The sequence below is a fragment of the Pempheris klunzingeri genome, chromosome 1 (genome assembly GCF_042242105.1).
Source record: "Pempheris klunzingeri isolate RE-2024b chromosome 1, fPemKlu1.hap1, whole genome shotgun sequence".
NCBI classification, from domain to species: Eukaryota; Metazoa; Chordata; class Actinopteri; order Acropomatiformes; family Pempheridae; genus Pempheris; species Pempheris klunzingeri.
This window is the reverse complement of record NC_092012.1, coordinates 20,531,342-20,558,482: the sequence shown is the minus strand read 5'-3', so window position 1 is coordinate 20,558,482 and position 27,141 is coordinate 20,531,342. Positions and strand designations below refer to the sequence as shown.

General features: G+C 41.2%; 3 protein-coding genes across 3 annotated transcripts; all 3 read left to right on the top strand.

Moving 5' to 3' along the window:
- LOC139202802 (globoside alpha-1,3-N-acetylgalactosaminyltransferase 1-like) lies at positions 1 to 6,542 on the top strand (the record flags this gene model as incomplete). The annotated part of the gene is made up of 11 exons (XM_070832385.1): positions 1 to 83; positions 3,019 to 3,060; positions 3,288 to 3,398; positions 4,230 to 4,262; positions 4,548 to 4,682; positions 4,862 to 4,970; positions 5,228 to 5,341; positions 5,586 to 5,702; positions 5,859 to 5,992; positions 6,139 to 6,216; positions 6,395 to 6,542. Coding segments are annotated over 11 exons (1,104 nt in total), but the record flags the coding sequence as incomplete, so codon positions are not given.
- A 1,107-nt stretch (positions 6,543 to 7,649) lies between these two features.
- On the top strand, positions 7,650 to 10,956 carry mpc1 (mitochondrial pyruvate carrier 1). Its single transcript, XM_070835323.1, has 4 exons — positions 7,650 to 7,828; positions 9,026 to 9,122; positions 9,455 to 9,587; positions 10,010 to 10,956. Exons 1-4 carry the CDS (start codon positions 7,754 to 7,756, stop codon positions 10,032 to 10,034), a joined length of 330 nt encoding a protein of 109 aa, XP_070691424.1. The 5' UTR covers positions 7,650 to 7,753; the 3' UTR covers positions 10,035 to 10,956.
- A 2,152-nt stretch (positions 10,957 to 13,108) lies between these two features.
- On the top strand, positions 13,109 to 21,810 carry kifbp (kinesin family binding protein). The gene is made up of 13 exons (XM_070836149.1): positions 13,109 to 13,564; positions 14,023 to 14,121; positions 14,474 to 14,553; positions 14,772 to 14,830; positions 17,331 to 17,455; positions 17,721 to 17,814; positions 18,053 to 18,165; positions 18,519 to 18,668; positions 18,838 to 18,912; positions 19,462 to 19,624; positions 19,803 to 19,977; positions 20,064 to 20,249; positions 20,469 to 21,810. The coding sequence occupies exons 1-13, from the start codon at positions 13,115 to 13,117 to the stop codon at positions 20,605 to 20,607; spliced, it is 1,908 nt and encodes a 635-aa protein (XP_070692250.1). The 5' UTR covers positions 13,109 to 13,114; the 3' UTR covers positions 20,608 to 21,810.
- Positions 21,811 to 27,141: the final 5,331 nt, after the last annotated feature.

The following is a 27,141-nucleotide window of genomic DNA, read 5'->3' as shown; positions in this document are numbered from 1 at the left end:
ATTATCCAGGAAGTTGATATGTTGCGCTACATTTCCAGGATCCATATTTTGGTCAGTTTTTCCATACTCCTCGTTCTCTTGGGGTAAGACCTTAACCTGTTGTCCTCCTTCTTGACTAATCATCGAGGAAATCAAATGTTAAATCATTACAGTTCTAAATGTCATGTTTTTGATCTATCTATTTATCTATCTATCTTAGAGCCAGATTCTGCATGGTTAAGATGTTTAACTTTTAAAAAAAAATCAAATGACTGTAACAAGCATTGATAATTATCCAGAAACATTAAATATCATACTACATCCAAGACTCATGTTTTGGTCTGCTTTGCTCTCTGTTTTCCTCCTTCTGGCGTAACATTTTTACTGAGTAAGGATAACAGCCACATTCATTCACCAGCATGGTTTATTATAAAGGGAATAGAAGCTGCAGCAGCAAAATACTGTAGCAGTCCTAAATGTTTGTTCTTGAAAGATCATATCCCAGTGAGGTTTATGTGATTGAGGCTAAATATATCAGTTTGAATTGATTAAATGCAATTTTTGATGGAAAATCATGATAGTTTGTATTTTCTAAATTTCAGTTTTTATTTCACCCAGCTGAGCGGTAGTTATCCCATTCTCTTCTTGGTCTTGTCATACATCTATAAATGTGACATCGCAGTCACAGTAACATTTATGATTTACACACACACTGAGCGAGTAAAATAATGGAAACATCAGGCAAACAGTATGACACTTAACTTTATTTATGGCAATACAGGAAAATCTGCAGAATTACACCTCAGATTATCATGGTATTACAAAATGATAATGTAATTGGCAAAAAAATGTAACTTTAAAAAAAATTCATCATATCATCACAGCTAATTATTAATCTTACGTAATATAATCCATTGATTGAAGTTAAAGAAAAATGTAGTACACAGCTGTTAACAAATAACAAATAGAGAAAATGGAAACTAATCCATTAAGTTTACCTACTGAATATACTGTCAAGTCACAATGAACAAATATGACCGCATCTTGATTGTTAAATATATGAAAATATGAATACTAGTTCATTAGTGCTTGGTGATTTGTCCCATTCAGCAGCAGCTCTATATATGAATGTATGCTAAAGGAAGAATGAAGCAATGTTTAACTACATAACATATTACATATTATTTGGCTTGTTTATTCTAAAGGAGCTGAAAAAGTAGTGCTAAAATCTTTATCCCAGTTTGGAGACTGCTGTTTGCATCTTTACAATCATCTAGTCTACAACTAGCTATGCACAGCTTGCATTATTGTATAGTTAAACATGGTGGTTTTGCTCAGATCATGCAGGGGAACTTGTAAATGTGTTGATGTTTAACCAGAAAAACGTTGATTTTTGTGGCCCATTTACAAGCTTCTCTGGGAGCTTGGCGCAGACATCAGCAAACAGTGTACGCTGCCGAGGTCGACTGCTGCTCAGAGCTCGCTGTGTGTTTATGAGGACTCACAATGTCTGACTTTACCATGAGTGTTTATCACCCTTTTGACCAAGACCGTTTTGACCGTTTTCATATGTTAAATACATAAAACTATTAAAAGAGTACCTGTGCTCATGTGCATTAAAAATATTTTCAAGGAAGAAAAATAAGATGGTTGTAACAAATCATTATTTTAGCTGTTTTACAACCTGAAATATCAGCACTGTGATCAACCTTCAAAATGCAGTGATAGGAGAACAGTTTGCACCAATAATCTCACGCTGTCTTGCTACCATTTTATAGTCTGCTGACTCACTGGGAGCCAAAATGAGACGAGAGTTACAGCGTAACAACTCACTTTACAAGACTTGGCAAAATACATTTCATTTCTGTAACAAATGCATGGCATCAAGGTACACAGAAAACTACAATTGTATTCAAACTATTATCTATTACTTTCAATAACTTTGCTTAGTTTAGTTGCCTTTAGTCTCAGGGAAAGTGATGATTGACCTGAACTGAGACCTGAGACCTGAAGCATTGCGTGCTTATAAAATATAAAATATAGCTGATTACTTCATGAATTTAGCCTTTACTTTCAACTACACACTCATATGCACGTCATTATATAGGCATTAAGAAAATGTAGAAAACAGGCAATAGTTCTACATAGATTATTTGCTAAAATTAAAAACAGGAAAACAAAGGTTGACATGGAGCTATAAAAAAAGATGGCCAATATTTCTGTTCATAAAAAAGCATTGATTTTTGTTATTAGTGCCCCAAGGAAATAAAACATGTAAAGAATACATTTTGTCATTGCTGTTTTCTTGGTGAGGAGGTTAAAGGGTATGCTGAGAAAGACTCGAGAGACAAGGTACATTTCAAAAGCCAAAGTGTTTACTGAATACACAGGGGGTCGGCTGGGAGCGAACAAACAAATGTAGGCAGGGAGCAGACAAAAATCCCAAAACCAGAGAGTGTGGCCGGGGAACAAAGGGGGTGTAAGTGGAGAATGACTAATTAGGGGAATGGGTTGCAAGTGAGTATCAAGGAGAAGGTGTGGATAATTAAGAGGATGGAGACACATGAGGCAGGAACTGAAACGACAAGACATGTTAGCATTTCAAAATAAAACAGGAAAGACCACAGGCAAACAATTAAGCTGTTACAGTCTGACAACCTTTTACCATAATTTCATTGTACTGCAGTGACAATAAATGCTATTCTATTCTATTCTACTCTACTTCATAAGACCATTCCTCTGACACTGGAGAATTTCCACATAAAGAAGCATTCACAGTGGCTCAACATGTTGAGCCAACACAAATATTGTTTGTATGCATAAAATATTAAATCTTTCAATCCCATACTACAAATATAGAATTCTTTCTATGGCATCATGTATTTTATCCATGTCATAATACCTGAATATGCTAACATCAATGCTAATCCAAAGTACACTACAGCATTACTGACCTGTTCACTTCCATGAGGAAAGCTTGTAACCAGCACTGTATTGGATGTTACTCTCTGGTTAACTCATACCTGTGTGTCTTCACAGGGCCACCTATATCTACTCAGGACATACCATCCCATCCCTCAGGTAAAGCTCACTAAGGTGACAGAGTATGACAGGTATCAAACCTACTGAAATGACAACTAAAGAACAGGTTATGAACAGACTGTGACAGAACAAACACCCACCAGTCACAGGCTGTGGAAGGTACAGGAAGATTCACACTGTAGGAAACCTTACCTTTGTTAAAATCAACGTCATTACGTTATTCAAACCTGACATATTATCAATAAATACTATGTTTCCCTTTTAAGCTTTTGCCAGCCCAGTGATGACAGCCCTGAGCCACATGTGAAGGATGCAGAGATGAAAGGTTGCCCAGACAGCGGCAGCCAGAGGATCGGAGACCTCATAATGCAAGCTGGGTGAGAATAAACTTTACTTTTGACTAACAGAGAGGAACAGCTGGTCCAAATACAGTTTTCCATTTACACTCGCTATATTCCCATTTGTACTTGCTCTTCGCCCTGTTGTAAAGCATTTTCACAATCTCCACAGCTCTTAAAAACAGATAATAAATGTTGAGAGAAACCTCATTTGGGCAAAAGTATACGGTGACAAAGTATATGAGGAAAAGCATATGTTTTACAGCCTTACTTTACTTTTTTCTATCACAGTACGCAAACAGACAATGATTGAACTTGGACTTGGACTCTGGAATCATCTACAGTTGTCTGTCATTTCTAATTCCCTGGACGTTGCCACAAAACTAAAAGCTTTCTGCAGTGCACACAGCAGGTTACATATTATTTTACAAGGACAGTGCACGCTCTGTGGTTTCGCACTTCTGCCTCTCAGCAACAACATCCTTCTAGCATGCTGGCAGTCTGCGTAGGTGTATCCTGTCTGCTGCCTATTGCATGCTGGGATAGGCTTCAGACCCAAGTCTTTAAACGGGAATTAACAGGTACATGGATAAATGGATAGCATTGTGCTTTAAGGGACATTACTCTAGTTCTTTTAACACAGGAGCACGATGTATAGCCTTCCTCTGGTATCTGGTCCTCTGGCATTGATTCTTTTTTGTTAATTGTCCTTCATTGTTGTCTGTCTTTATTGCATTTATTTGTATTCATGCATTATTTCACCGGTTGTCATTGCAGTCGTACAGTTATCAGCACAGTTCTGCTTTTGTACTGCCCTGCATTTCCTCCTTTGAATAATAAAGTTGATTTTAATTTGATCCCCTCTTCCAGACTGAAATATGCCCAGCCAAGCACACAGAAAGGGTAAGATATTAAAAACAAATATTATATTTGGATAGATGGATAGATAGCTAGATAGATAGATAGCTAGATAGATAGATAGATAGATAGATAGATAGATAGATAGATAGATAGATAGATAGATAGATAGATAGATAGATAGATAGATAGATAGATAGATAGATAGATAGATAGATAGATAGATAGATAGATAGATAGATAGATAGATTGATAGATAAATAGATTGATAGATTGATAGATTGATAGATAGACAGAGAAGTAGTAATCCACAGTCTTTATTGTCTCCAGGCGTACTGATGTGAATGCAGTGACAAACTGGAATGCTCCTCTGGTCTGGGAGGGAACCTTTGATCCAGTGGTCATCGATGCAGTCTATAAGAAAATGGACCCTAGAGTTGCTGTGGTGGTGTTTGCTGTTGGCAAGTAGGTACACAGGATATTCCCACAGGATTACGGGATTGACAGCCTGAACGACAATCTCACAAACCTGATGTAAAGCTGAAAATCTCACTTACCTTCCGTATTGTATTATTTGTGTTGTGCTGTCTTTATTTGTCTCGTTGTGATTAATAATCCTTGCGGCTTGCTTTCGTCCTGTACAGATACACCCGTTTCCTGAGAGGCTTCCTGGAGTCAGGTGAAAAGTACTTTCTCGTTGATTTCAGGGTCACTTACTACATCTTCACAGACAAGGAACAAGAAGTTCCTGAAGTGAGTAGTTCTTCATCAATACATAGTTTTTAGTTTAGTAGTCTTTAGTGCTCACCTGACCAAAGGTTTGAAAGGTTTTGAACCACATTTGTTTTTAGTCTACAAATTCTGAACATTTGCATTTTATTTTGCCTCGACAACTTATTTTGACTACAAACACATTAAATGAACTGATTTGAAATTTATTTATAACTTGCATATATTGTGAAGATGTCATTTGTAGTTCATTTGCTTTAATTTCTTATTTGCCTGGTCAGATTGAACTGGGTAAGGGCCGGAAGATCTCAGTTGTCACTATCCCCAGTGCCAGCCGCTGGCAGGAAGTGGTGTTTGGCAGGATGAAATGGGCCACCATCACCATTGACAAACAAGTAAGAGGTGAAACGCACAATATAGTGTCTTTTTACCAGTTAGTCATCACACATAGCTCTTATTAAGAAAACCAGGGCAAGGATTCATCATCAGCTCTGTCATTAGTGCCATCTCTCGCTGCAGTGTATGCAAATAAAATATGGTGCCCTGAAATATTAGTTATTGGATAATCACATTTTCTTTTATCCAACTGAGACTCTCCATGGTGCATTTAGTGTCACGTCTCGTGTGTGGTGTTTTCAGATCCGTAATGAAGCAGACTATGTTTTTATGATGGACATCGACAGCGTTTTCCACCACCGTTTTGGAGCCGAGTCTCTCAGTCGACTGTCTGCTGTGCTTCATCGTGGCTACTACAAGGTTTTCCTCTCCTTCCTACACTACATTCATTTCAAGTTAATGGAAGCCTTGGCTTAATTTATCTTAATATGTAAAGTGGGTTTTTTGGTTACCAGCTAGAGTCTCCCATCATTTTAATCCCTATTCTAGTTCACATTGTTTCCATTTTATTCTCAGAACACAAACAGGGATCACTTTCCATATGAGCGCCGGGCCACATCCAAGGCCTACATTCCTGCTGGGGAAGGAGACTACTATTACACTGCTGCTGTTTGGGGTGGATACCTGGAGGACATGTACAAGCTAGTCAAGTAACCAAAACCTAATTATCTTCAGTTATTTTTAGGTTTTTGGAAGGAAGGAAGGAAGCCTCTTTTACGTTTTTGAGATCAATGTCAGAACTCACTCACCAAGTTCTGTTTCTTTCATTACTCTCTTCCTCCTCTTATTTGATCAGATACTGTTACAAGCAGTCAGAGGAGGACTCCAAGAATAACATTGAAGCTGTGTGGCAGGAGGAGAGTCACCTTAACAAGTACAGTGACATTAATTCCCTCATTTTCACTGTTGTCCTAATGTTTGTGAGGGAGCCAAACTGCTACATATGTGAATTACTCATAGCCAGTTTGAGGACAATTGAAATATCATCTACAATATTTCTTAGACAAGCTACAGAACATGCATAGTTGATGTGCCGGTCTCTCTGTCTGCAGGTACCTGCTGTACAACAAACCAGCCAAGGTGCTGTCTCCAGAGTACCTGTGGTCAGACTATGATCCCATACCAGCAGACATTAAAGTCATCAGGATCTCCCAGTTGGTCAAGAACTATGAAGAAGTGCGGCCCAATGGTGGACACTGATGTCCAGTCAATGATATTTAAGACATGAAAATACATTCTAATTAAAGAAGAAGAAGAAGAATCTGGTATGGGTTATATGATGTATGAAAAACATTGTGGCTGTCACATTAAATTAATTAACAAAGATTCAAACTTAAACCAGACTACATGTGCATGTTTCACTGCATGGTCATATAAGATGACTGGCCCTGTTTGTGTGGCACATCAGGAGTCATAAAGCTCCCATAAAACATTAACTAACAGCTCTGATGTCTCTTTTGCAAGGCGCAGAGCACTTAATCTGAACTCTTGCCTTTCTAAGAAGTACAAATAAGTTCTCATGTTGCCCTCTAGTGTTATACATGTACTTGCTTGGATTCTAAAGAATTTACAGGTTACCTTTTCAATGCATTCATTTTCTTTTCATTCATTTTGAGGCATTATGTCGTGTGCATTCTGGACGTGTGTTATCAAGATACTGTTTTGTGCTTTTGTTTGTACAGATCACTTGAACAATAAAGTTTACTTTGACAGGATCAATTACTGCATATGAGTGTGTGTGTGTGTTATTTAACAGATTTTCTTTATTCCCCCAAAAGCTAAGAAATGTGTGTAATCTAGATTACTCAGTGTGGACATAATCCTAAAGATACAGTAGTAGGTGATGAAATAGGAGAAGTAGATCATCTGTTTAGTGAATTTCATTGGTTTCGTTCTTCATTGTTAAAAACTAAAAGTGTATCTGTAAATCTTGATATATGATGTGGCCAGCTCATTTCCCAAATGCATTGCAGTATTGTAGTTTGTAAATTAACTTGCATTATAATCAGCTTTATCTGTGCAGTATTGCCTCATGTGAATGCAATACAATGTGGTTAACTAATGATTTTTAAAAAGGTTAGTAGAACGCTAGATGTGCACCTGTAAGTTGTTCACAGATTTTACGTTAAACTTAAATTTAAATCTAGTCGATTTAGGGCTCCCTACAGGACTGATATTCCTGAGCATGGACCACAGTATATGCGTCTTCTTTCAGACTGACTTTCAGGTGACTGTTGTCTGGGCCAGAGAACCAGCAGAGGTCGGGCTGCGTGATTACGACAGTGTCGCAAAGCGCTAATGTTGTGGTCGGAAAGTGACCGAGTCGTCCTCTGAGCTGAGCTGTCAGTCGCCCTTCAACACAGAAAGTGCTCTCTTCTCGGCTCCAGCAGACACCTGCCAAGCGTTAAATCATGGCGGGGACAATTGCACGGAAAGCTATTGACCACCTGAAGAGCAAAGAGTTCAGGGATTATTTGACGAGGTGGGTAATGGAAGCGCCTTCTCTTTCTATTAGCATGGATGCTAAAATAGCTAGCATAGTTGGCTGTCCAGCGACTAGGTTGCAGCGAGGTGACGTCGGCTGAATGTTTAACACTGGTCTCGTCTGTCCAGCCAGCCTTTTAATAAAACCTACCATTTTCAACATTTGGTATATTACTGTCTGTTGCAATGGCGTCGTTTTTCTCTGGTCGTATCCAGGGACCCTTGTCCTCCCCAGACGCGCTCAGGTGAACCTGTTCCTCCAGTTAGTGAGGCTGTAACTGGGGAGAAGGACTGGGAGGAACTGGGTCTGTGAAACATTTACTGGATAAACTACTTTGGAGGGACATTTGTCATTTGCTCTAAAAACCAACAAACCCTGAAAGTGTGTCAAAACTTGTGAGAGGCTTTGATGGGAACTCTAACGTTGCTTGACCCCCAACAACAGCAGTGAACTCGGCTTGAAGTAGTTTTACACACTTTAAACACTTGCTCTGCTCATTTGTTCATGATGTGCTAGATTAGCAGCATGCTTGGGTTTTAGAGTAAAGGCCACATGATGACACAAGTGATGCAAGAGGTCATGTTTGTTGACATGTCTCAGATAAGTGTGGTTATCTCTGGGTTATATCTTGAAAGCCCAGCACTGTCATGGCCTTTGGCACCATCTCTGGTGGGATCATTTGGCATTCTTACAAGACAAATCTCTGTTTTGGTGGTGTGACTTATCGCTGTGTAGAAGATAAGGTAACCACCAGCTTGTGTTATGAATAGCTGATTGTGTTAGACAGCTGTTATTATAGATTTACATGCAGGTACGAGAATGTTACCTTATTCACTAGAACCTAATTTAGTAACGTGGAACCAAAGCAGATGATTTATTTATCTGTGTTTATGGTCTTTTCTCTTTCATGTGGCCCCGAACATAAAACATTCAGCACGGTAAGAACTCAACCTTCCTCTGATTATATGGGCTGCACAGTACAGTCATAGCCATCAATCTCTGTGTGTGTGTGTCATTTTCAAGTCTTTGCTATCATATTTTTCTCCCATATATCGAGAAGTACTTTTCACTATAAAATATTCACGTGATAATTAATGTATAGTTCTGTTCTGCTGTACAGCCATCTTAAGATAAGTGTCTAAACCATATAAAGTCTGTGATCCAAACTTATATTTTGTCACTGTGTGTATTTGCACAGCATTTCTGGGGTCCGGTAGCAAACTGGGGTCTTCCTATAGCTGCCATCTCAGACATGAAGAAGAGCCCTGAGATCATCAGCGGCAGGATGACGTTCGGTAAGACACAAAGACACACGGGCTGATAAACACAGATGTATTTACACACGCAGGGCACACACAAACCCCCATCCTTTCTTAGTTAACTTTGTTAGGGTTAGGGTTGTGATTTGTTCTCAAGGTTACATAGAAACAGGAGGAAGGGAAATTAGAGCTGCAACCCTTCTTTCATCTATTGACCTGTAATGGTTTTAAAAATCCCCCCTATTCTTAATATGCATATGAATGAAAACATCTGCACTGATAATTACTCCAGATAATTTTTTGTGGACAATAAGGCTGAGTTACATGTTTGAACAGTAGTGAGAAGTGTGCTCTGTCCCTCCCCTCAGCTCTGTCCTGCTATTCACTGCTCTTCATGAGGTTCGCCTACAAGGTGCAGCCACGCAACTGGCTGCTGTTTGCTTGCCACTTTACCAATGAGGGAGCACAGCTAATCCAGGGAAGCCGTCTCATCAAATACAAGTAAGCAATATTCTATCTGCGTGCTTCTGTTATTGTGAAACACCGTTTCAGAATTCCTCGTCCGTGTTCTTCCCAAACATGGTGGCTTTTGTCTACAGTCTCCTCTTCATAGAAAAGTTTTATTCCTTTTGCTTGCATTTTGTTTATGTCATGTCATGCTTTTTGTCTTGTCTCACCAGTGATTTTCAACCTGGTCCTTGTATTGTTATCATGATTTTTCTTCCCCAGTTCAACATTTCATCCGTGACTTAACTGAAGAGTTATGATTAAGAGCTACTTTGTTACAGTGAAAAGTGACATGCCTCCAGTATGATTGTGAGATTTAAGATAGACCTAGTTTGAAAATAGCTGAAATCATCCTTTAAATGAAGGCCGTGGAAAAAAACTGAATTGTCTTAACTTTAACTGTTTCTTTGTTTCAGCATGGCGAAGAAGACGGAATCTTAGTGGCAGAGTGAAGCAGACGCTGAACGTCCACTGCAGAGTGGCACCTAAACCTGGACATCAAAACCCATGCACCTAAACATCATATCTAATTTGTGAAACCGAGGCACTTGCAACATTTTTAACCTGATGATACCATGATTGAGCACCGTTGTGAAGTTTTAGTCACTTTTTATGACACAGACAGAAAAACACAGATGCTTTTCTCCAACTATAAAGCTTACCTGTTGTGATTTGTTTAAGACTTTTACAATATTTAACATAACACACAAAACTCTGATGTGGATGAATGTACACTGACAGTTAGTAGTGTTGCATACCGGATCCTATGGCTGCTGCACACTTTCAGACAAAGCTAAAGCAAACGTTATTCCTAAATCATCTCATCTCAGGTCATCAGGATTAATATTTTTATTACTTCCTTACCCTTTTAGTAATTGAAATATTAATACTATTTCATAGAGAACTTAGCCTTCGGTCAGTTTGTGCCAATATGTCTACACCACAGCAGATTATCACGGGGTAAGGACTTTCATTCATTAACCTTTGCTTAAACGCAGAGGACACACAGAGCAAAGCTTTTTGCTTGTTACACTCTGGAGCAGAACAAAGAAAACAAGGTGTGTTTGAGCAGCCAATTTGGTTTTATTACAGCATAATGGAAGAAGATTACTCAGACGGATGTTAAAATCATACAAAATAAATACTGCTTGTCCTGTGGTAAAGCTGCCCGCACTGAGACTTGGTAATAATCCTCCATGACTGGACAAGACGAACTGCTTCTGTCACTGCAGGCTGAACATGAACTGTGTGTCGTTGTCATGTCATTTTTATTAATTTATTGTGGTTGTATAATTCACATTAATTTTTCCCTGAATAAAGATGTGATTCTTTGGGTTAGTTAAAATAAACAGGCTTTAACCAACTTGAACGAGTGAGTGATTTCTTTGCAAAGATAGTTGTCTGTGAAGTTCAGCTTTGCAGCTGCAGTTTCCATGTGGTTCTTGTTTGTCTCAAAGCCCTGTTCTGTTGTCATCGTTAGGGATCCAGTAACCCTTACAAAGTCACATAGTTCACTGTGGTAATGTCAGGGAGGCCACCACTCCGTATTTACACTCAACACTTCGCTCTGCAACCTGATGCCCTTGTTAGATTAACCCCAAACAGAAGTTAAATGAAACTGAATTAACCAGAAATGAATAGGGCGTAAGTGTAATATGTTTCGTGTTTTATACGTACACCAGTAGTGGAAGTAGGATTCAGATCCTTTAATGAAGTACAACAGTGTTATTAGCAAATAAAGTGCTCATTATGCTGAACGGATCCTTTCAGATCACTTGGAAAAGCAACATTTTAATGTTGCAATTTGCTGAGATGGAGTTTATGTTGATCTCTCCATAAACTGGTGGACAAATGGGTAGTATTTCATTTAAATTACATTTTAAATATTTTGTCATTTGTATTTTGTTGTATAGAAAAAAAAGACGTAATTGTAACAAAATACTGTAGAGCTTATGTGTGTATTTTAAATACACACATTTTTATGTCCAGGTTTAAACTATCAGCCTAACCATAGTCTTTGAATGCATGTGTATGACTTGTCCATCAATACAAGCATGGTAAACTCCCTGCACAATAATGATATGTTACCAGAGCAATGAGATATTGCAGCTGAGGCAAGCTTACTGAATGACACTAAAATACAACAGAAGAAAAGAGCAATTAACAAACTCCCCTCACCAAATATAGACCTCAACATACAGCAGGAAGTAAAGTCACAGCAGTATGGAGCGCAGTCCAGACTACTCTGATCAGCAGGGACTGGCTCCAGCCACCCATGACCCTCAAGGATAAACGGTATAGGTGATGGATGGATGTTTCTGACTTTTTTCACATATGGCTCCAAAGAAGATGATACCGGGTGAGCAGGTGCAGTAGTATGCACTCACCAGCCACTTTATTAGGTACACCTGTTCAAACGCACGTTAACGCCAATCAGGTGGCAGCAGCTCCAGGGTTTACAGAGAGCGATCTCAAAAGAGAAAATGTTCAGTGAGCAGCAGTTCTCTAGTTGACAGAAAACAGTAACTCAGAGGTGAGCAGAGGAGCATCTCTGAAAGCACAGCATGTCAAACCTTGAAGCAGATGGGCTACAGCAGCAGAAGACCACACCAGACTCACCATAATCTGACAACAGAAGATTGGGACAAATGTTATCTAGTCTGATGAATCTTAATTTTTCTTGACACGCTTTAGATCCTTTGGTACCAACTGAAACATAATTTAAATACTACAGCCAACTTGAGCATAGACCCTTATCACATGAGACATTTTGACTTGTCTAAGCAGGTAAAGCACAGGTGTAAATAACAACAATGATGGCCCCATTCCTCTAAGTGTTCCCAGTGAGACGTGTCAGTAAATGAGCATGCACAAAACCAGAGCCCTGCAACTGGCCCATCTACATGGAATTCAGTTGTCATTGATGTTATTAATTCAGGACAGGAGACCGACAACATCGATGCACAGCTGACAAATATGCACCAACTGGGTGCTGCACATCAGTCAACACATTAAGTTAGTTCTGGAAGTATAAGACAGTCTGAGCCGATACTAGCAAGGTTAATCATTAATGAATATACCGTATGGCAGGAGTATTGGGATGATGATGATGATGATGAAACTGGATGACACAATGGGCTGGAAACGAAGGGAAGACATGAATTCACACACTACAGCCAACCAGAAACACTAGAATGTGTAGTACTTCATTCATGGGAGGGTTGGAAGGAACAGGAAAGATGACAAAATAATAGCAAGACTACTGACTACTGAGGGCTGTCAGAAATATGGGACAGCCACTGGGCATCTGATTTAAAAACCCTAGAAAGATAAAAGGTCACTTTGGCCTAATAAATATTCTACACAATAAACGTGTTTGAGTATTTTGAATGAGCATGGTACATACTAGACAGTGTGATCCACACTCCCCACCAGCTGGGGGCGCTAATGCACCAATTCATTGTTTGCCAACCGCCAATGAGCGTCAAGGAAGAAGCTCCTCGTCGCAGAGGAAAACCAACATGGCGTCCCTCTGCAGTGATGAGTGGAGAGCGATTTGCGACAAATTCACCAACGCCCAACACCTCACTGATGTGGAATCACGAAATGACCCAGAAAACGACCCGTTCCGCTCCAAATACAAGGCCAGAGAGCTCCTCCGAGAGATATACTGCTCGTTGAAGAGTCGTGGCGCAGGTGAAGAGGATGGCGGCGGTGAAAGCGGCGACCAGCGGCCGCCAGAGCCGCCGGTGGACGTGCAGAGGGAGGACGTGTTCAGCCAGGGCCTCAGCGGCGACTCGGCGGGCGGGCTGCGGGCCGCTAAGCTCGGGGCCGTGGAGTACTACCTGGGCGTCAACCATGTCGACACGGAGGAGCTGTCAGCCGGGCAGGAGCATCTCATGAACTGCATGAAACAGCTGGAGAAATGCAGAGTGTCGTCCGAGAATGTGTCGCTGTTTATCCATGTCAGGGTAATGTGGACGTTAACTCACCCACTTAGTGATGCTGTTGTTCAGGCTGTCAGGGAGTTTCCTCTGACTTAGCAGCCCAAACAGGCTGTGGCTAAAGCTAACGGCAAGTTTAATCACAATGTCTAACGCTGAACAGGGTTGAAATATATGATAGATTGTGACTGAGGTGCTGCTGATCAACCATTACGAACTAACTACTGTGGTTAAACACTAATACAGCTGTCTATCATCATCAGTAAGGCCTGTCTTTGAGCACTGTATGCCAGTGGGAGAGCAGTTTCCACCAGCATCCCTCTTACATACATCTCAGCTAATGTGTCCATCAGATCCATCAAGTGGATTAGAAAGCCCTATAAACAGAGTTGGTGATACCTGATCATCCAAATCATGCTGCTGTATCAGGCCATCAGGTGATGCAGGTAATCACTTGCTCATGTATTGGCTGTTTGGGTTTTCAGAACCAGTTGGGCATCCTGTGGGCAGGCCGGGAGGAGACGGAGACTGCTCAGGGATACCTCGAGACAGCAGAATCTATTTACCAGCGTTATAATAAGGAGGTAAGCTGGGTCTCCTGTGTGGTGGTCTGTTAAAGCTGCCGGTGCATTGACTCCAGGACACACTGTTGCAGTAGAGAACCACAACTGCACACCCATTAAACATGTTAAGTTTGCCTCACTTTGAACAGGATGAGTGTCACATTACCATAATATTTACTTGTCTGTCAGAAGCCACGGCAGCACGTTGCATTATTATGTTTGTAATAAAAAGCTGTTCTGTTTACATCACATTTCTTTGTATTTTTGAGGGTGCAGTGCACCAGGTAGCAAAAAGGAGTCATTTTGTAAATAGCCAACATGGCTCCAAATCCTCTTCATCAGCAGTCATGGTTGTTGTGTTGTCTTTTTTCAGGAGGGGAGTCCTCCCACCGATATGACAGAGTACTTTGCCACTGAAGAGAACCTGCTGACACATCAGGAAAGAACCAAGAGGTAACTTGTAACCATCAACATCCCTGTACAGCCCCCCCCCACACACATGCTTACAGACATGCTTACATCTGCTTATGTTAATGCTGTTGTCCCAAACGTTGCATTATGGTGGTCCTTCATGCAGCAAACCATGGGTTACATTTTAATCTTGCTCTGCTATGCTCAGCCCTCCCTACACACCCATTCTCCCCTTCACTCCATCTGCTTTCCTTTTTCAGGTTTGAGTTGGCCTACACCCACACCATGTACTACCTTGCTCAGGTCTATCAAAACCTTGGTGAGTCTGATCTTGTTTCAGTTACTTTATGATATTTAAAATGATATAGAGAACTTAAAATCTTCATAAATTAGTAATAAAAAAGAAGTTTCGGTTGTGCTGCAATGCAGGCATGTTTTCTTCAGCTCTCTGCTTGCTATATGCTTTGCGGTTATTGTGTTTTTTTTCCTTGCATCTTTAATGTCTTAAATATTCTTCCAAAGAGAGTTATTGTTGGTTACACTTAAAGAAGGCGTTTTAGTGGAAAGGTGAAACGGAGCAGTCTACTAAATCTAAATCTAATCACAACCAAAGAAATAGCCCCATAACCAATGCTAAGTCAAGGGGCAGAAGAGCCAGTGCCAACCACGCTGAACCCAGGGAAACTGATCACATCACCAGCATCAACACTAACAATGTCCAAAGAAATAGTTCCAAAGCTACTGCTAGGCTGCTAACTTCACACCTGAGCCAGGTACTCTTTTGATTGGGACAGAAAATGACCATAGATGACACGTCTGTCACCGAGCTGTTTCCAGCTTTACTCGGTACACATCCCAGTAATATGAGGATTGTTATCCACGCTTGGTCTTTCAACATTCTGCAAAGGAAAACTGGCTCTGAGATCCTGAAAAAAGGACTTTTCCCAACTACAGGGAAAACTGAGCAAATGTCAATCACAAGATTTCTGGACCAGCCCCAACTCTGGGGAAAGGAATAAAATATTTCAGCGGACTCCTTGGCCTGAATACATAGCTGACATCAGTGTGCTTCACTCGTGGGACAAAGTTCATTGACAATTTCAGTATTTTTGGAACTCGCTGCTTTAAACCAGATTGGGTTCATCCAAACAACACTGGATCTAGACTACTTGGTGCCAAGCTACGTCATGCCCTTGGGATGCCACATCCATCTCAGCCAAACAAGAATGGCTGGATAAGCACGAAGGACAGACAGCCAGCCTGCTTCCCACCTCCCCGGGCAGGATCCCTCACCACCAGATTCACCATCTCACAGCGCACACAGCCAGACAGCCTGCCCCAGCCCTCGTCCTCAGGATTCCTCCCACTCCCTGCCACACCCCCCACAGCACACACAGGACAGTGCGCACCTTTCACCTGACCCCCTGATTCCCATCACCCAAGGCATGCAGAGGACATCTCTGTCGTTTACCACCCTCACCAATCAAGGAGTTGGTTAAAACTGCCACGCTGGAGCTCAGTCAAATCGATGAACTATCAATAGATGAAGTAGCAATAAATTAGAGGCACCACCACTTAGGTGCCCACCTCAGATGAGGTGTCTACTTTCCCATCACAGATTGCCAACAGCTGAAATGATCCCTTTTGAATATCAGATCATTGACTATTTGACCTTTTTGGTTAATGATCCAATAACTGAGAAGTTAGTTAGTTAGTTAGTTGAGACCCGTTGTTTTTTTTCAGACTTTAAACTTTCTCTGTCAGTCTGACAGAACAGCAAAGACGAGGGAACTGGTTTGTGTACACTGACATTGACCTGGGTGAACTGACATCATTTTGATATCTGGCTCATGAGCTCAAAGCAGGATTATCAGTGCTCATCATTACAGTAGCCACCCAAATATTCATCACAGTTTCTACAGGAACTCTCAGCATTGATCTCACTTGGTATCACTAGATCCAATCCAATCCTAGATCCTTAATCCTGAATTGGCCTCTGCAAGACTGTCACTGAAAGTAACTCCTCCACCTCATGTATTGACCCTGCACCTACAGCATTTTTAAGCAAGTGTTGGGCAGTGTTTCTAGTCTAAATACATCTTTTTCTCCCCAGTAGTCTTCAGAACAACTATTATCCTAACTATCCTTACTGAAGAAGCCAAATCTAGATGGTAATGCACTGACCAGCTATTAACTTCAGCTATTAACTAATGAGCAATATTTTCTTCAAGTTAAATGAGGACAAAACAGAAATCAGGCTCGTTCCCAAAACAAAAACGGAAATGCTGTTTAATAATGTGGTGAAACTCCCTGTGTCTCTGTGTTATCTAACCTTCAAGTCACCCATTTAAAAGGTGATGAAAACGTTATTTTTCCACCTTAGAAGCATCGGCACAACTGATTCATGCCTTCATTTCAAGCTGATGTGATTACTGTAATGCACTTTTTACTGGCGCCCCAGAGTTCAGCCCATTCAAAACTCAGAGGACACAGTAGTTCTGTTTTAGCTGCACTGCACTGGCTTCCTGTAACATTTAGAGCTGACTTTACGATCCTCCTGCCTGTTTACAAAGCCCTGCACGGACTGAGACCAAGATACAGTCCTCTTAACTATCAGCCTTTAAGAACACTGCAGTCATCTGCTGCTGCTTTACTGGAGATTCCGGGAACAGCCAAAAGAAAATCGAGGATGCAGCCATTGTCAACCACGTCCCCAGACTATGGAACACACTACCTGTAGATATCAAAGAAGACTTGTCATGTTAATATATTGCTTCATTTAATGATAGTATTAATAACTATAGCATCTTGTCTCCCAGGTCAGACTGAGCGTGCTGCCACCTACTGCCACAGTACCCTTCAGAGACAGTTACAGTTAAATCAGTTCAGTCCAATGGAGTGGGCTCTGAACGCTGCCACACTATCACAGTATTACATCACCAAGGTAGGGCATGGGTTAAAGTGACTGAAAACAGTTGACTTAAATCATTCTATCTAAAGGACTTTGCATGATATCATCCAAAAGACTTCATATTTTTAAAGAAAAAGTCAGCTTGCCTTACTTTAAGACCATTTTCACCAGTCTTTAAATGTTTCCTTGTGGTTCCATATTCAGATGCTTGACATGGACTAAAATAATTTTGTGTCTCTGCAGTGTGTGTCCTGTATAAGTAATTAGACGTGTGTGTGTGTGCGTGCATGATTTCTAGGGGCGATACATGGAAGGAAGACATTGCCTCTCAGCAGCCACAGTCATATCAGGTTTGGCAGGAGAGGTTCCCTCTGAGGCAGCAGCACAGGAGAGTAAGTTTCTATCAGAGTCTTTAGTACTGATTTGCTTATTTCCTCGTATTCTGTAGCTCTAATCAAGTACAGTCAGACAGCTGTGTAGCAAAGCTTTGCTCCAGTTGTGCAACCGCTCCTACTTCTCTTTCTCAGATATTTCCTCCGTTCACCTATCTGGCTTACTCCTTCTCACTTCTATCATTCGTCCCGCTCTTCTGAACACCTTTACATCCTTCTCTCCTCCTGTCTGACCCAGGTGAGACAGAGAGTGAGCGCCGGGATCAGCTCAGACAGAAGAGAGCTGAGATTGCGAGATGTTGGATCAAATACTGTCTCAACCTCCTGCAGGACGCTAAGAAACTGCTAGAGGTACTGCATGCTTGAATGTGTGCGCGCTCTTGTGTGTGTCTATGGGTGTCTAAGAACGAGTCATGAGACTCAAGCCTTCACCTCATGTGAACGATGACAGCCACCATGGCTGAAGGAAAGAGCACAAAGCTTGTGGAAAAGGGAACTTGCATAAGATATGTAGCACCAAATATGCTGCTTATATCCTATCTTACAATAAAAGAATTGTAAGGATTATGACTTAAACTTGTTACAGTCAAACCTGGATGTGTATGTTTTTTCATGTAGAGTATCAAGTTTCTGTTTACATGTCCACATGCTTGTGTATGTATCTGTGTATCTTAAAATGTGCTTGTACATGTGTTTGTGAGCAGGACAGCACTGGGGAGATGGATACTGATCGTCAAGAAGAGCTGAAGGGAGAGAGAAGGCGTGAGGAGGAGGAGGAAGAGAAGGGCAGGAAGAGTGCTCTGCTCTTTGGCTCTGAAGACACCTTTGACTCCATTGCTAGCCTGGAGGAGAAGGTCTGTATACTGTGTCTGATGGCACTGCTGGTGCTACTAGTACTGTTTTTAGTCAGAATTATTAGCATGTTTGCTACTTGGACCAATGTGACAGTAAATACAGATGTAAGATCATCAGAGGGCGCCATTGTAGTAGATAAGATCAAACTCTCAGCTTTCTGTTTTCCAGGTGCAGTGTTTGTTCCCACTGGACTTCACTGAGGCCAGAGGTGTATTTCTGGTGGGACAGAATTATGTCACACAGGTACGCACAACACACACATAGATATACTGGAACTGGGTCGGACAGACTCATGTCATCAACACTCTTATACAAGTAAGACACAGCAGCAGTGGAACGGTTTCATTTCCCCATGTAGGAGTTACTGAAGTGACTACACAAGTCAATATTAAAATGAGTTCAGTTAGAAAAGGCTACACATGAACAACCTCCCAGTGCAGTTTTAGGGCTGTGATGTCCATTGAGACGTTGTATGTGATATCAGGCTATACAAATGAATATGACTTGACTTTAAGCATTAATGGATGTACCAGATGGCTACACTGCGCTGGTGCTTCTTTACTGTTGTTCATGAAGCAAATGTACACTGGGATGTCACGGATATGATACTGTTCTGGTATGATGCTAGGCTGGTATTGATGACAGGGTTGCTCTTCAGAAGGAACCTTTGTATTGAAGTCCAGTGAAATTAATTATTTGCTTACCAAAACCTGCTTTTTCTGAGCAAGTAAAAAAAAAAGAAAGAAAATTTAACTGCCATACATAGTAAACTGTCCGTCCTTTCTCTGACAGGCCAAGGAGTACTTTGAGATGGACGGCTATGTGACGGACCACATAGAGATCTTGCAGGATCACAGCTCTCTGTTCCGGGGCCTGGCTTTCTTTGAACAGGATATGGAGCGGCGCTGCAAAATGCATAAACGCCGAGTTGACATGTTAGAGCCAATCTGCAACGGTACACCACTGTATTTTTATAATTTCTTTCTTTTGAGTAAAGTGTTGTCTCTTTGCATTTCTCCATAAGATGGAGTTCAGTAGAAAAAGATTCAACGTAATGTCGAAGCTGACTGTCCATGCAAGGTGGCGTAATTGATTAAATCGGACTTTCTCTGACCCTCTCTGTGTCTGTGCAGACTTGAACGCCCAGTACTACCTACTGATCCGCCGACAGTTGATGTTTGAGTTGGCTGAGACCTACAATGAAATGATGGACCTGAAACTGACGCTGGCCAACAGACAAGCAGATACACAGTCTCTGGATAACCACACCATTAAGAAATTCAACAGTCTCTGCTCTGCCTCTGCCAAGTGAGTGACGACCCATGTGTCTGTGCATCTACATTTATCCAATCTACGTTTATTTATTTTATATGTTTATCCTCTGTTGTCTCCAGATATTTCCAGATGTTCCTGGACTCTCTGGCCTCTCCAGAGGGGAAGCTCCCGGAGCACCTGGAGGAGGAAGTGCTCAGGCCGGCTCTGGTGGCCCGCTTCAGAGTGGCCCGACTCTACAGCCGACTGATCTGCTCCACACCTACTGCACAGCTGGAAAACCTCAACAAGTCTCTGGAAAACTACAAGTATGAGGATAGATCTGATCATTGATGGCGAAACAGTCAAACACTCAGTATACAGTAGAAGCATGAGGAAAGCAGAAGTAGGATGGATGTACTTAGCGGGATGGAGAGGATTTTATTAAACAGTAAAAATGAATAGAAGAGGGGATGTGCTCCCAGCTGCCATGTTGTTTATCTGTGTAATGTGCTGATCATCACTTTCATCCTCCACCTGTTGTCTAGATACGTGGTGCAGTACTGTGAGGCCCACTTGGAGGCAGGAGCTGCTGTGGAGACAGAGCTGGAGCTGAGTAAGGAGATGGTCGGCCTGCTTCCTCTCAAAATCAACCGCCTCAAAGCAAGGATGGCTGCAAACAACTGAAGGACGGCGCTGCTCTCTGACTGACCTGTTGGTTAACTAATAGTTTAAAATCCTTCCAAATCAGCCTGTCATTTAAATTCACCACCTACAGAGAAGCTGAATGGCAAATTGACTTTTTTTTTTTGCTTATTTGTGTTTGTGATGGCCTCTGTTTCTTCACCACATCCTCATACCAAAACGACAGAATAGGTCGATTCCCAATGACGTCGGCGTCAAAACAACATGTGAGTGTTTTCAGCGCCGTCTGTAGGATGGGTGAGGAGCAGCCACGGTGATGACGTTAGACAGAAGTTCTGTTATGCACGTGACGTAACTTACATCAGTTAAAACGAGTGAACACGGTTTCACACAGGACACGAATGGCGGTCAACAGGATGAAACACTTGAGACAATGACCACTGTTGTCGTTTTCAGTATGAGGACGGGCTGATTTTTCATCTAATCTATTTTCTAGCATGCTACACATGCTGCTCTTACATGACCTGTACATACGTGCTCTTGTCTGTGTAGTAAAATGCTGTTAAATGTACTTTTAATTCTGGTAACACAAAATATACTCAACATTAAGATGAAAATGTCGACTCTGATACTAGTTTTGTATTTTTACCATATTTGTTTTCATTAATGTGGCTTTATTTTGTGCCAAGCACTTTATCACACTAAACCTTTGTTACTTCAGCTACTTTATGTTTCTGATGGTAAGACAAATGTTAAGTCCTACTGTAACCAGGGTTAGTGTAACCATGGAAACATCAGTGAGCCTATATAACATACCAGTGCCTGTTGATCTTGAAGAAGGCCTGATGGCTGAAACATCTTCAAAATAAAAGAGAAATGCATGTGGAGGCAGAGTGTGCGACACCTTTTTTGCCTTCTTTTTCGATAACAGGCAGCCAGAGGTGCAGTAGAGTTGATCCAGTTTACACTGCTGACTACTACAGGTTGCTGTTGCTCCACAGAAGTTAGATGTTCCTCTGCAGATGGTCAGAACAACTGTGTGAACCATCAGAAACAACTATCCCAGTGTGAGTCATTAAGTGGACTGGGCCACTTTGTTAGACGTTAGAATCTACATGATGCCAGCGTCATCCGTTTGAAACTGTGTTTTCTTCCTGTGTCTGAGGAATCAGAGTTGCTTTATGTACTGTAGATATTGTATTTAATGATAATAAACTAATAAAGTAATCCACACTTGTATCACAATACATGCTTGCAATGACAAGCTGGGAGTGAGTGCTGTTTTCTCTGCTACATCTCCATACAATAGAAGTACCAAGTTGATTTAATGACTGCGCGTCCCTGAGTTAAATGCTAAATTTGTCTGAGTTTGTGGTCCAGTTGAGTTTAAAGCTTTTTTTCCAGTCTACTAAATTGCTTAATAAAGAAAAAATGTCTAAATCTGTGTGTATTAAAGCCAAATTGATCTCTTAAACTGACTGTGACAATGTTATGAAGTTCTATAAAAGTTACAGTTTCTCTGCTTGCATCTTTTTGTCATACACTACTCACAAAAAGTTAGGGATATTCGGCTTTCAGGTGAAATTTCAGGATGAACCTAAAATACATTCTAAACTTTCCAGGTGAACTTAATGTGACCTTCTCTAAACTTTTGAATGCGCATGTTCAACTGTTCAGTGTTTCAGTACTTTTTGCACAAGTTGCTGTTCTCTAACAAGAAGCTTAACAGCAAAATTCACAACAGGTTTGATCCATGAATACATTTCCTGCTTCAGTTAGAATTGGTATTTAAACAGTCCTCCTCATCCTGCTTTTCACATTCTGACATCATGAGACCAAGACGACACCTAACAATTGATCAGCAGCACCTCGCCATTGCGAGGCTTCAAACAGGAAGTCCTCAGATGGAGGTGTCCACTGAGCTTAGAGGGTCACAGAGTGTCATCAGGAGGTTGTAACAGTGATACAGAGTGACTGGAAGAGTCACAGAAAGGAGAGGAGTGGACGTCCTTTGGCCACATCCCAATTTATTGAGACACTGAAAATATTTTGTTGTGGTATACCTACCACTGTTGTTAGATTTTCTTTCAATAAATTGTTTAAGATGAATAAAATTACCATTGCATGCTTCTACTTAAATGCCCTACTTTCATGATATAATGTCACTGTAGCATTCACTTTTTACATTTTCAATATATTTTACCTGAAAGTCGAATATCCCTAACTTTTTGTGAGTAGTGTATGTTTCCATTGTTTGTCAACATTTACCACAAAGCAAAAACTGCATACATAGCTGTGTTACAGCTGGCAGCGATAAAGGGACAGCTCATATTAATATTAAGAAAGTCACAGGCAAAGAAACGCAGCTGCTTTCATTGTGAGGTCCCTCATTTCAAACTGTTAGATTAGAGTCTATTGAGTATATCTGTGATTTGAAGAGGAAACGGTTGTAACAGAGGTCAGATTCTTTGGGCTGATGCCCTACTCCGTGCTGCTTCGTCTCTGAGGGCCTTATGGCTTTACACACAGTGTCCCTCACCTACTGGGCAGTGACTTGGTCCAGTCTGGTAACATCATGATGACAAGACTGATCACCACCACAGACGTCCAAGTCCCCCGAGGTCTTGACTTCTGTATGGATGGACGCCAGTGGAAAAAACATTATGCCAAGTATGCTTCCCTTCCACGCACTTTGTCAGTTTTTCCTTTAATTTGTGGCCCACCTGTGTGTGTGCATGAGGCTAATATGTGAAACAGCTCACATTGTGTCTCTTTTCATCAAGAATAGAAATGTGTGACAAGTTTTACAGATCTGGCCTCACCACCACCAACACACCTCCTCCCCCACACATTCACAACCACGCAGACATGCAAGTCAAAATACTAATTGTGACGTAAATTGCAGTTTGTGTGGCTTCTTGATGCAACGGAAACAATTTCAGTGCATAAAACATGCAGTTCCGGCTCTGTAATATGCTCACTAAGCTTACTGATGCCTGTCAAAACATGACATACCTGCTCAGCACAAATCATTTGACACTAATTAGCAGTGAATGTGAGCTTGGCCAAGAGAGCTCACTGGAAAACCCATCGTCACATAGAATACACTCACAGATTCACAGCCAGTGTAGGCTCAGTGCATATCTCAGTCTGTGATATCTGACATTTTGTAGGTATCGACATTTTTTCCATCAAGTTTTATCAAGAATAACTGCTGATTGGTGGTTACATGCACAGACATGAGTGAGTTTACAATAAAATGACTCTAGATGTCTCGTGATGAATCTAAACGTCTTTTTAACTTTTCTAAATGTTTCTGGTGCTGTTGGTTCGTGCTGTGTGGCTGGCCGTGTTTGTCATCTGTCTTATCTCTGTTATTTCCTCTGCTGTACTCAAGCTTCTATTACGTAAGAGATCTTGATCTCAATGAGATTAACTCTTTAAAGAAAGGTTATATTAACAATATATTGATTATAATCCCTCAGGAGATGAAAATGCTGGCATAAATTCTCTTCTCAGTTTCACAGTTCCCAACATCAGCAACAAAAGATGCTAAGCGTCAGGGGTTGCTGCTATCTGCAGTTATTTCTCACCAAAAGGCAACACAAGACTCAGAGACATTTACATCTTACATTTATAGCATTTCTTTTAACACAAACTGATTACATTAGCTCATTGTGGTTATCTGTAAAGAATGTAGTCCAGCTCAAGTCTTGTGTTTTCATAGCTTTGGCTCAATACTGCTGCAGTCCATGTGTGTTTATATAGATGCAGTGGTGGAATGTAACTAATTATGTTTATTCATATATTCAGTACAAATTCGAGCTACTTAGCTTCTACTCAACCGCATCTCAGAGACAAATATTGTACTTTTTGCTCCAGCTTTAGTTAAGACTACTACTTGTTACTTCTTAGATAATACTTTCTCACACCTGTCACTGCAGAGTGAGTACTTATACTTTTGATACTTAAAGAACATTTTGCTGATAATAATGACTTACTTGAGTAGTGGTGTAGTTTCACAGTGTGGTATGACTACTTTTAAAGGATCTGGGCAGTTCCCTCACCACTGCTTATATGTTAACACTTGCGTGTGTGTTTTCCTGCGTCTGTGTTTGTGTTTTTGCGAGTGTGAACACGCGAGTCTGTACTCTCATAAACTCTGGTTACTCAGACAATAGACATGAAACTCACATAATGTGGTATGGGGTGGGGATGGGAGCCAAGCTGACTATAAACACTGACTTTTTATAGATGCAGTAGCGTAGGCCTAGTGGCTGCTGCAGGGAAACATGTACATATTATGTATTAAAGAAAATATTTCAGATGTCAGTGATTGTACAGGCGGTGTAGGTTATAAATATATTGAGTATTGAGTATTATAGAGGACAGAAGAGAGCAGTTGACTGGAGACATGCAGTGTATGCAGTAATGTGTGTAAGTGGGTATATGGGTAGGCTACTGTGTCATTTCCTGAAGGAAAATGATAGCGGCCGATGTTACCACTTCCTGCAGCATCATACCAATGTGTCAGCTGAAAAAAACAATTCTCTCTCACTCTGGATCTTCTTTTCTTGTCTGATGCTAACAAGATGTAGGGACAGAGTGCACACAGGTGCAGGGGGAGGAGGAGAAGAGGAGCAAGAAGGACACAACAGTGAAATAGAGACGAGCAGCATGCAGCCCACGGAGCCGCCTCTTTCCCTGTTCTACAAGAACTCAGCAAATGTTTGACAGACTGCTGAGAGTAACACACTTAGCATACGTCTCTATCCTAGTGGGCACTTCCCATTTACTCAATATGCACTAGAATTAAAGAATATTAACCTATCCCTGACCCTGACCCTGACCCTGACCCTGACCATCACCAGCAAACCAAAGACATGTTGTTCACCTAGTGGCCCAGCAAAATGTCCCCACAAGACATGTGGGCACCACACTGTGAGTATGCTCCCAGTTTATGGGCCCCATCAAGTAAGTAATACAAGAGCACACACACACACACACACACACACTGAAGCCAACACTTAATCCACACATGCAGGAAGATGAGTGCACCATCATGTTAAACACACTGAAAAATTCTACCGAATGTCATGGCCCGTGTTACTAATGTACTAATCTAGTCCGGCCACAAGTTATTCGAGGATACCATTTGGTAAAACCTGGTTTTAACCTGGTTACTTGGTTTTTGTTTTTGATAGGAGAAAAGAAAGGGAGATTACTGCTCTGATTAATGTGTGAAGGCACTGATTCTGACAGTGTGTGTGTGTGTTTAATATATTGATCTAATTTCCAAAACATCTGAGTTATAAATATTGGAGGTTTTTTCTTAAAGTGTTTGAAATGACAGCAGAAAGATATCTGCTCATAACAGTAACAACAAGATTTGTTGTCTGCTGTCCACTGTGACAAAGAGCACTATCAGCTCAAGGTCAGCATTAGCTGTGTCTGTCTGTGTACCACTATTGCCCTGTAACTGAGTCAGAGTTACTGCCCTCATATAGTTTTTATTCTATTCTCTTCTTGTTTTTATTGTATGCAGTAGAATCACTTAAGCTTCTCTATCTATCTGTAGCCTACATGTTTCTGTCTTTGTGCTGCTGTAACACCCACGTTTCCCCTCTCAGGGATCATTAAAGGATTATATTATCTTAAACAACTCTGACAACACAATTAATTCTTCTTATTCTATCTTTATCTCTACAATTCTTATAAATCACATGCACGTTGTAACTTGATTTAGAACTCCAGCCCAAAAGCATCTGGGGCAACATCTGAGTAAGTGTGTTTCTGCCCAAGGCATCGGGGCACACCAGGCGTCGACGCTTAAATGATCTCAACTTGTGTTTACCGGCAAAGTCTTACATCACAGCGAGAAACACGCACACACAAAAACATGAGACACCTCAGGTACCTCAGTCTTCCACTGAGATGGAAGTAGCAATAGCACAGTATTAAAACACCACATTAGAAGTACGTGCTGCACTGAACTTTTTGCTATTAACAGTAACATGTCTCTGAAGTAAATGATCCCCTGTGCTATAACGCCCTATTGAGAGTGTTATACTATCATCTATATATTACTTGTAATACATATCATTTCAAGCGTGAGCAGCATTGTAATGTGATCAAGGGGAAGCTAATTCAAGAGTCAGACTCGGAGTCAGCTTTGTAACGAGATACAGAATAAAAGTAAGGGCAGTAAAAAAGGAAGCTGTATACAAGTATACATCTACACATAGTAAAATCATTAATGACCCTCTCTGCAGTTTTGATGACTCGCTGCAATGATTTCCTCTCAGCCAGGCTGGTGTTGCAATACCACTCTGTGATACTCCTGATGAGGATGTGTTCAACAAGTCCTCTGTAGGCTCGGGAGGGAGGGGAGGGGGGCTGATGTCTATGTCCGGCCTTCTTCAGCAGCCTGATAAAATGCTGTGCTCTTTTCACCGTTTGTCACAGTGTTTTTAGCCCAGCTGAGGCTCTCTGTGATGTGACGGCTGAGAAACTTACAGCTATCAGTCTGCGCCACCTCAGTGCCCTTGATGGTGAGAGACTGCAGAGGAGGGGGGG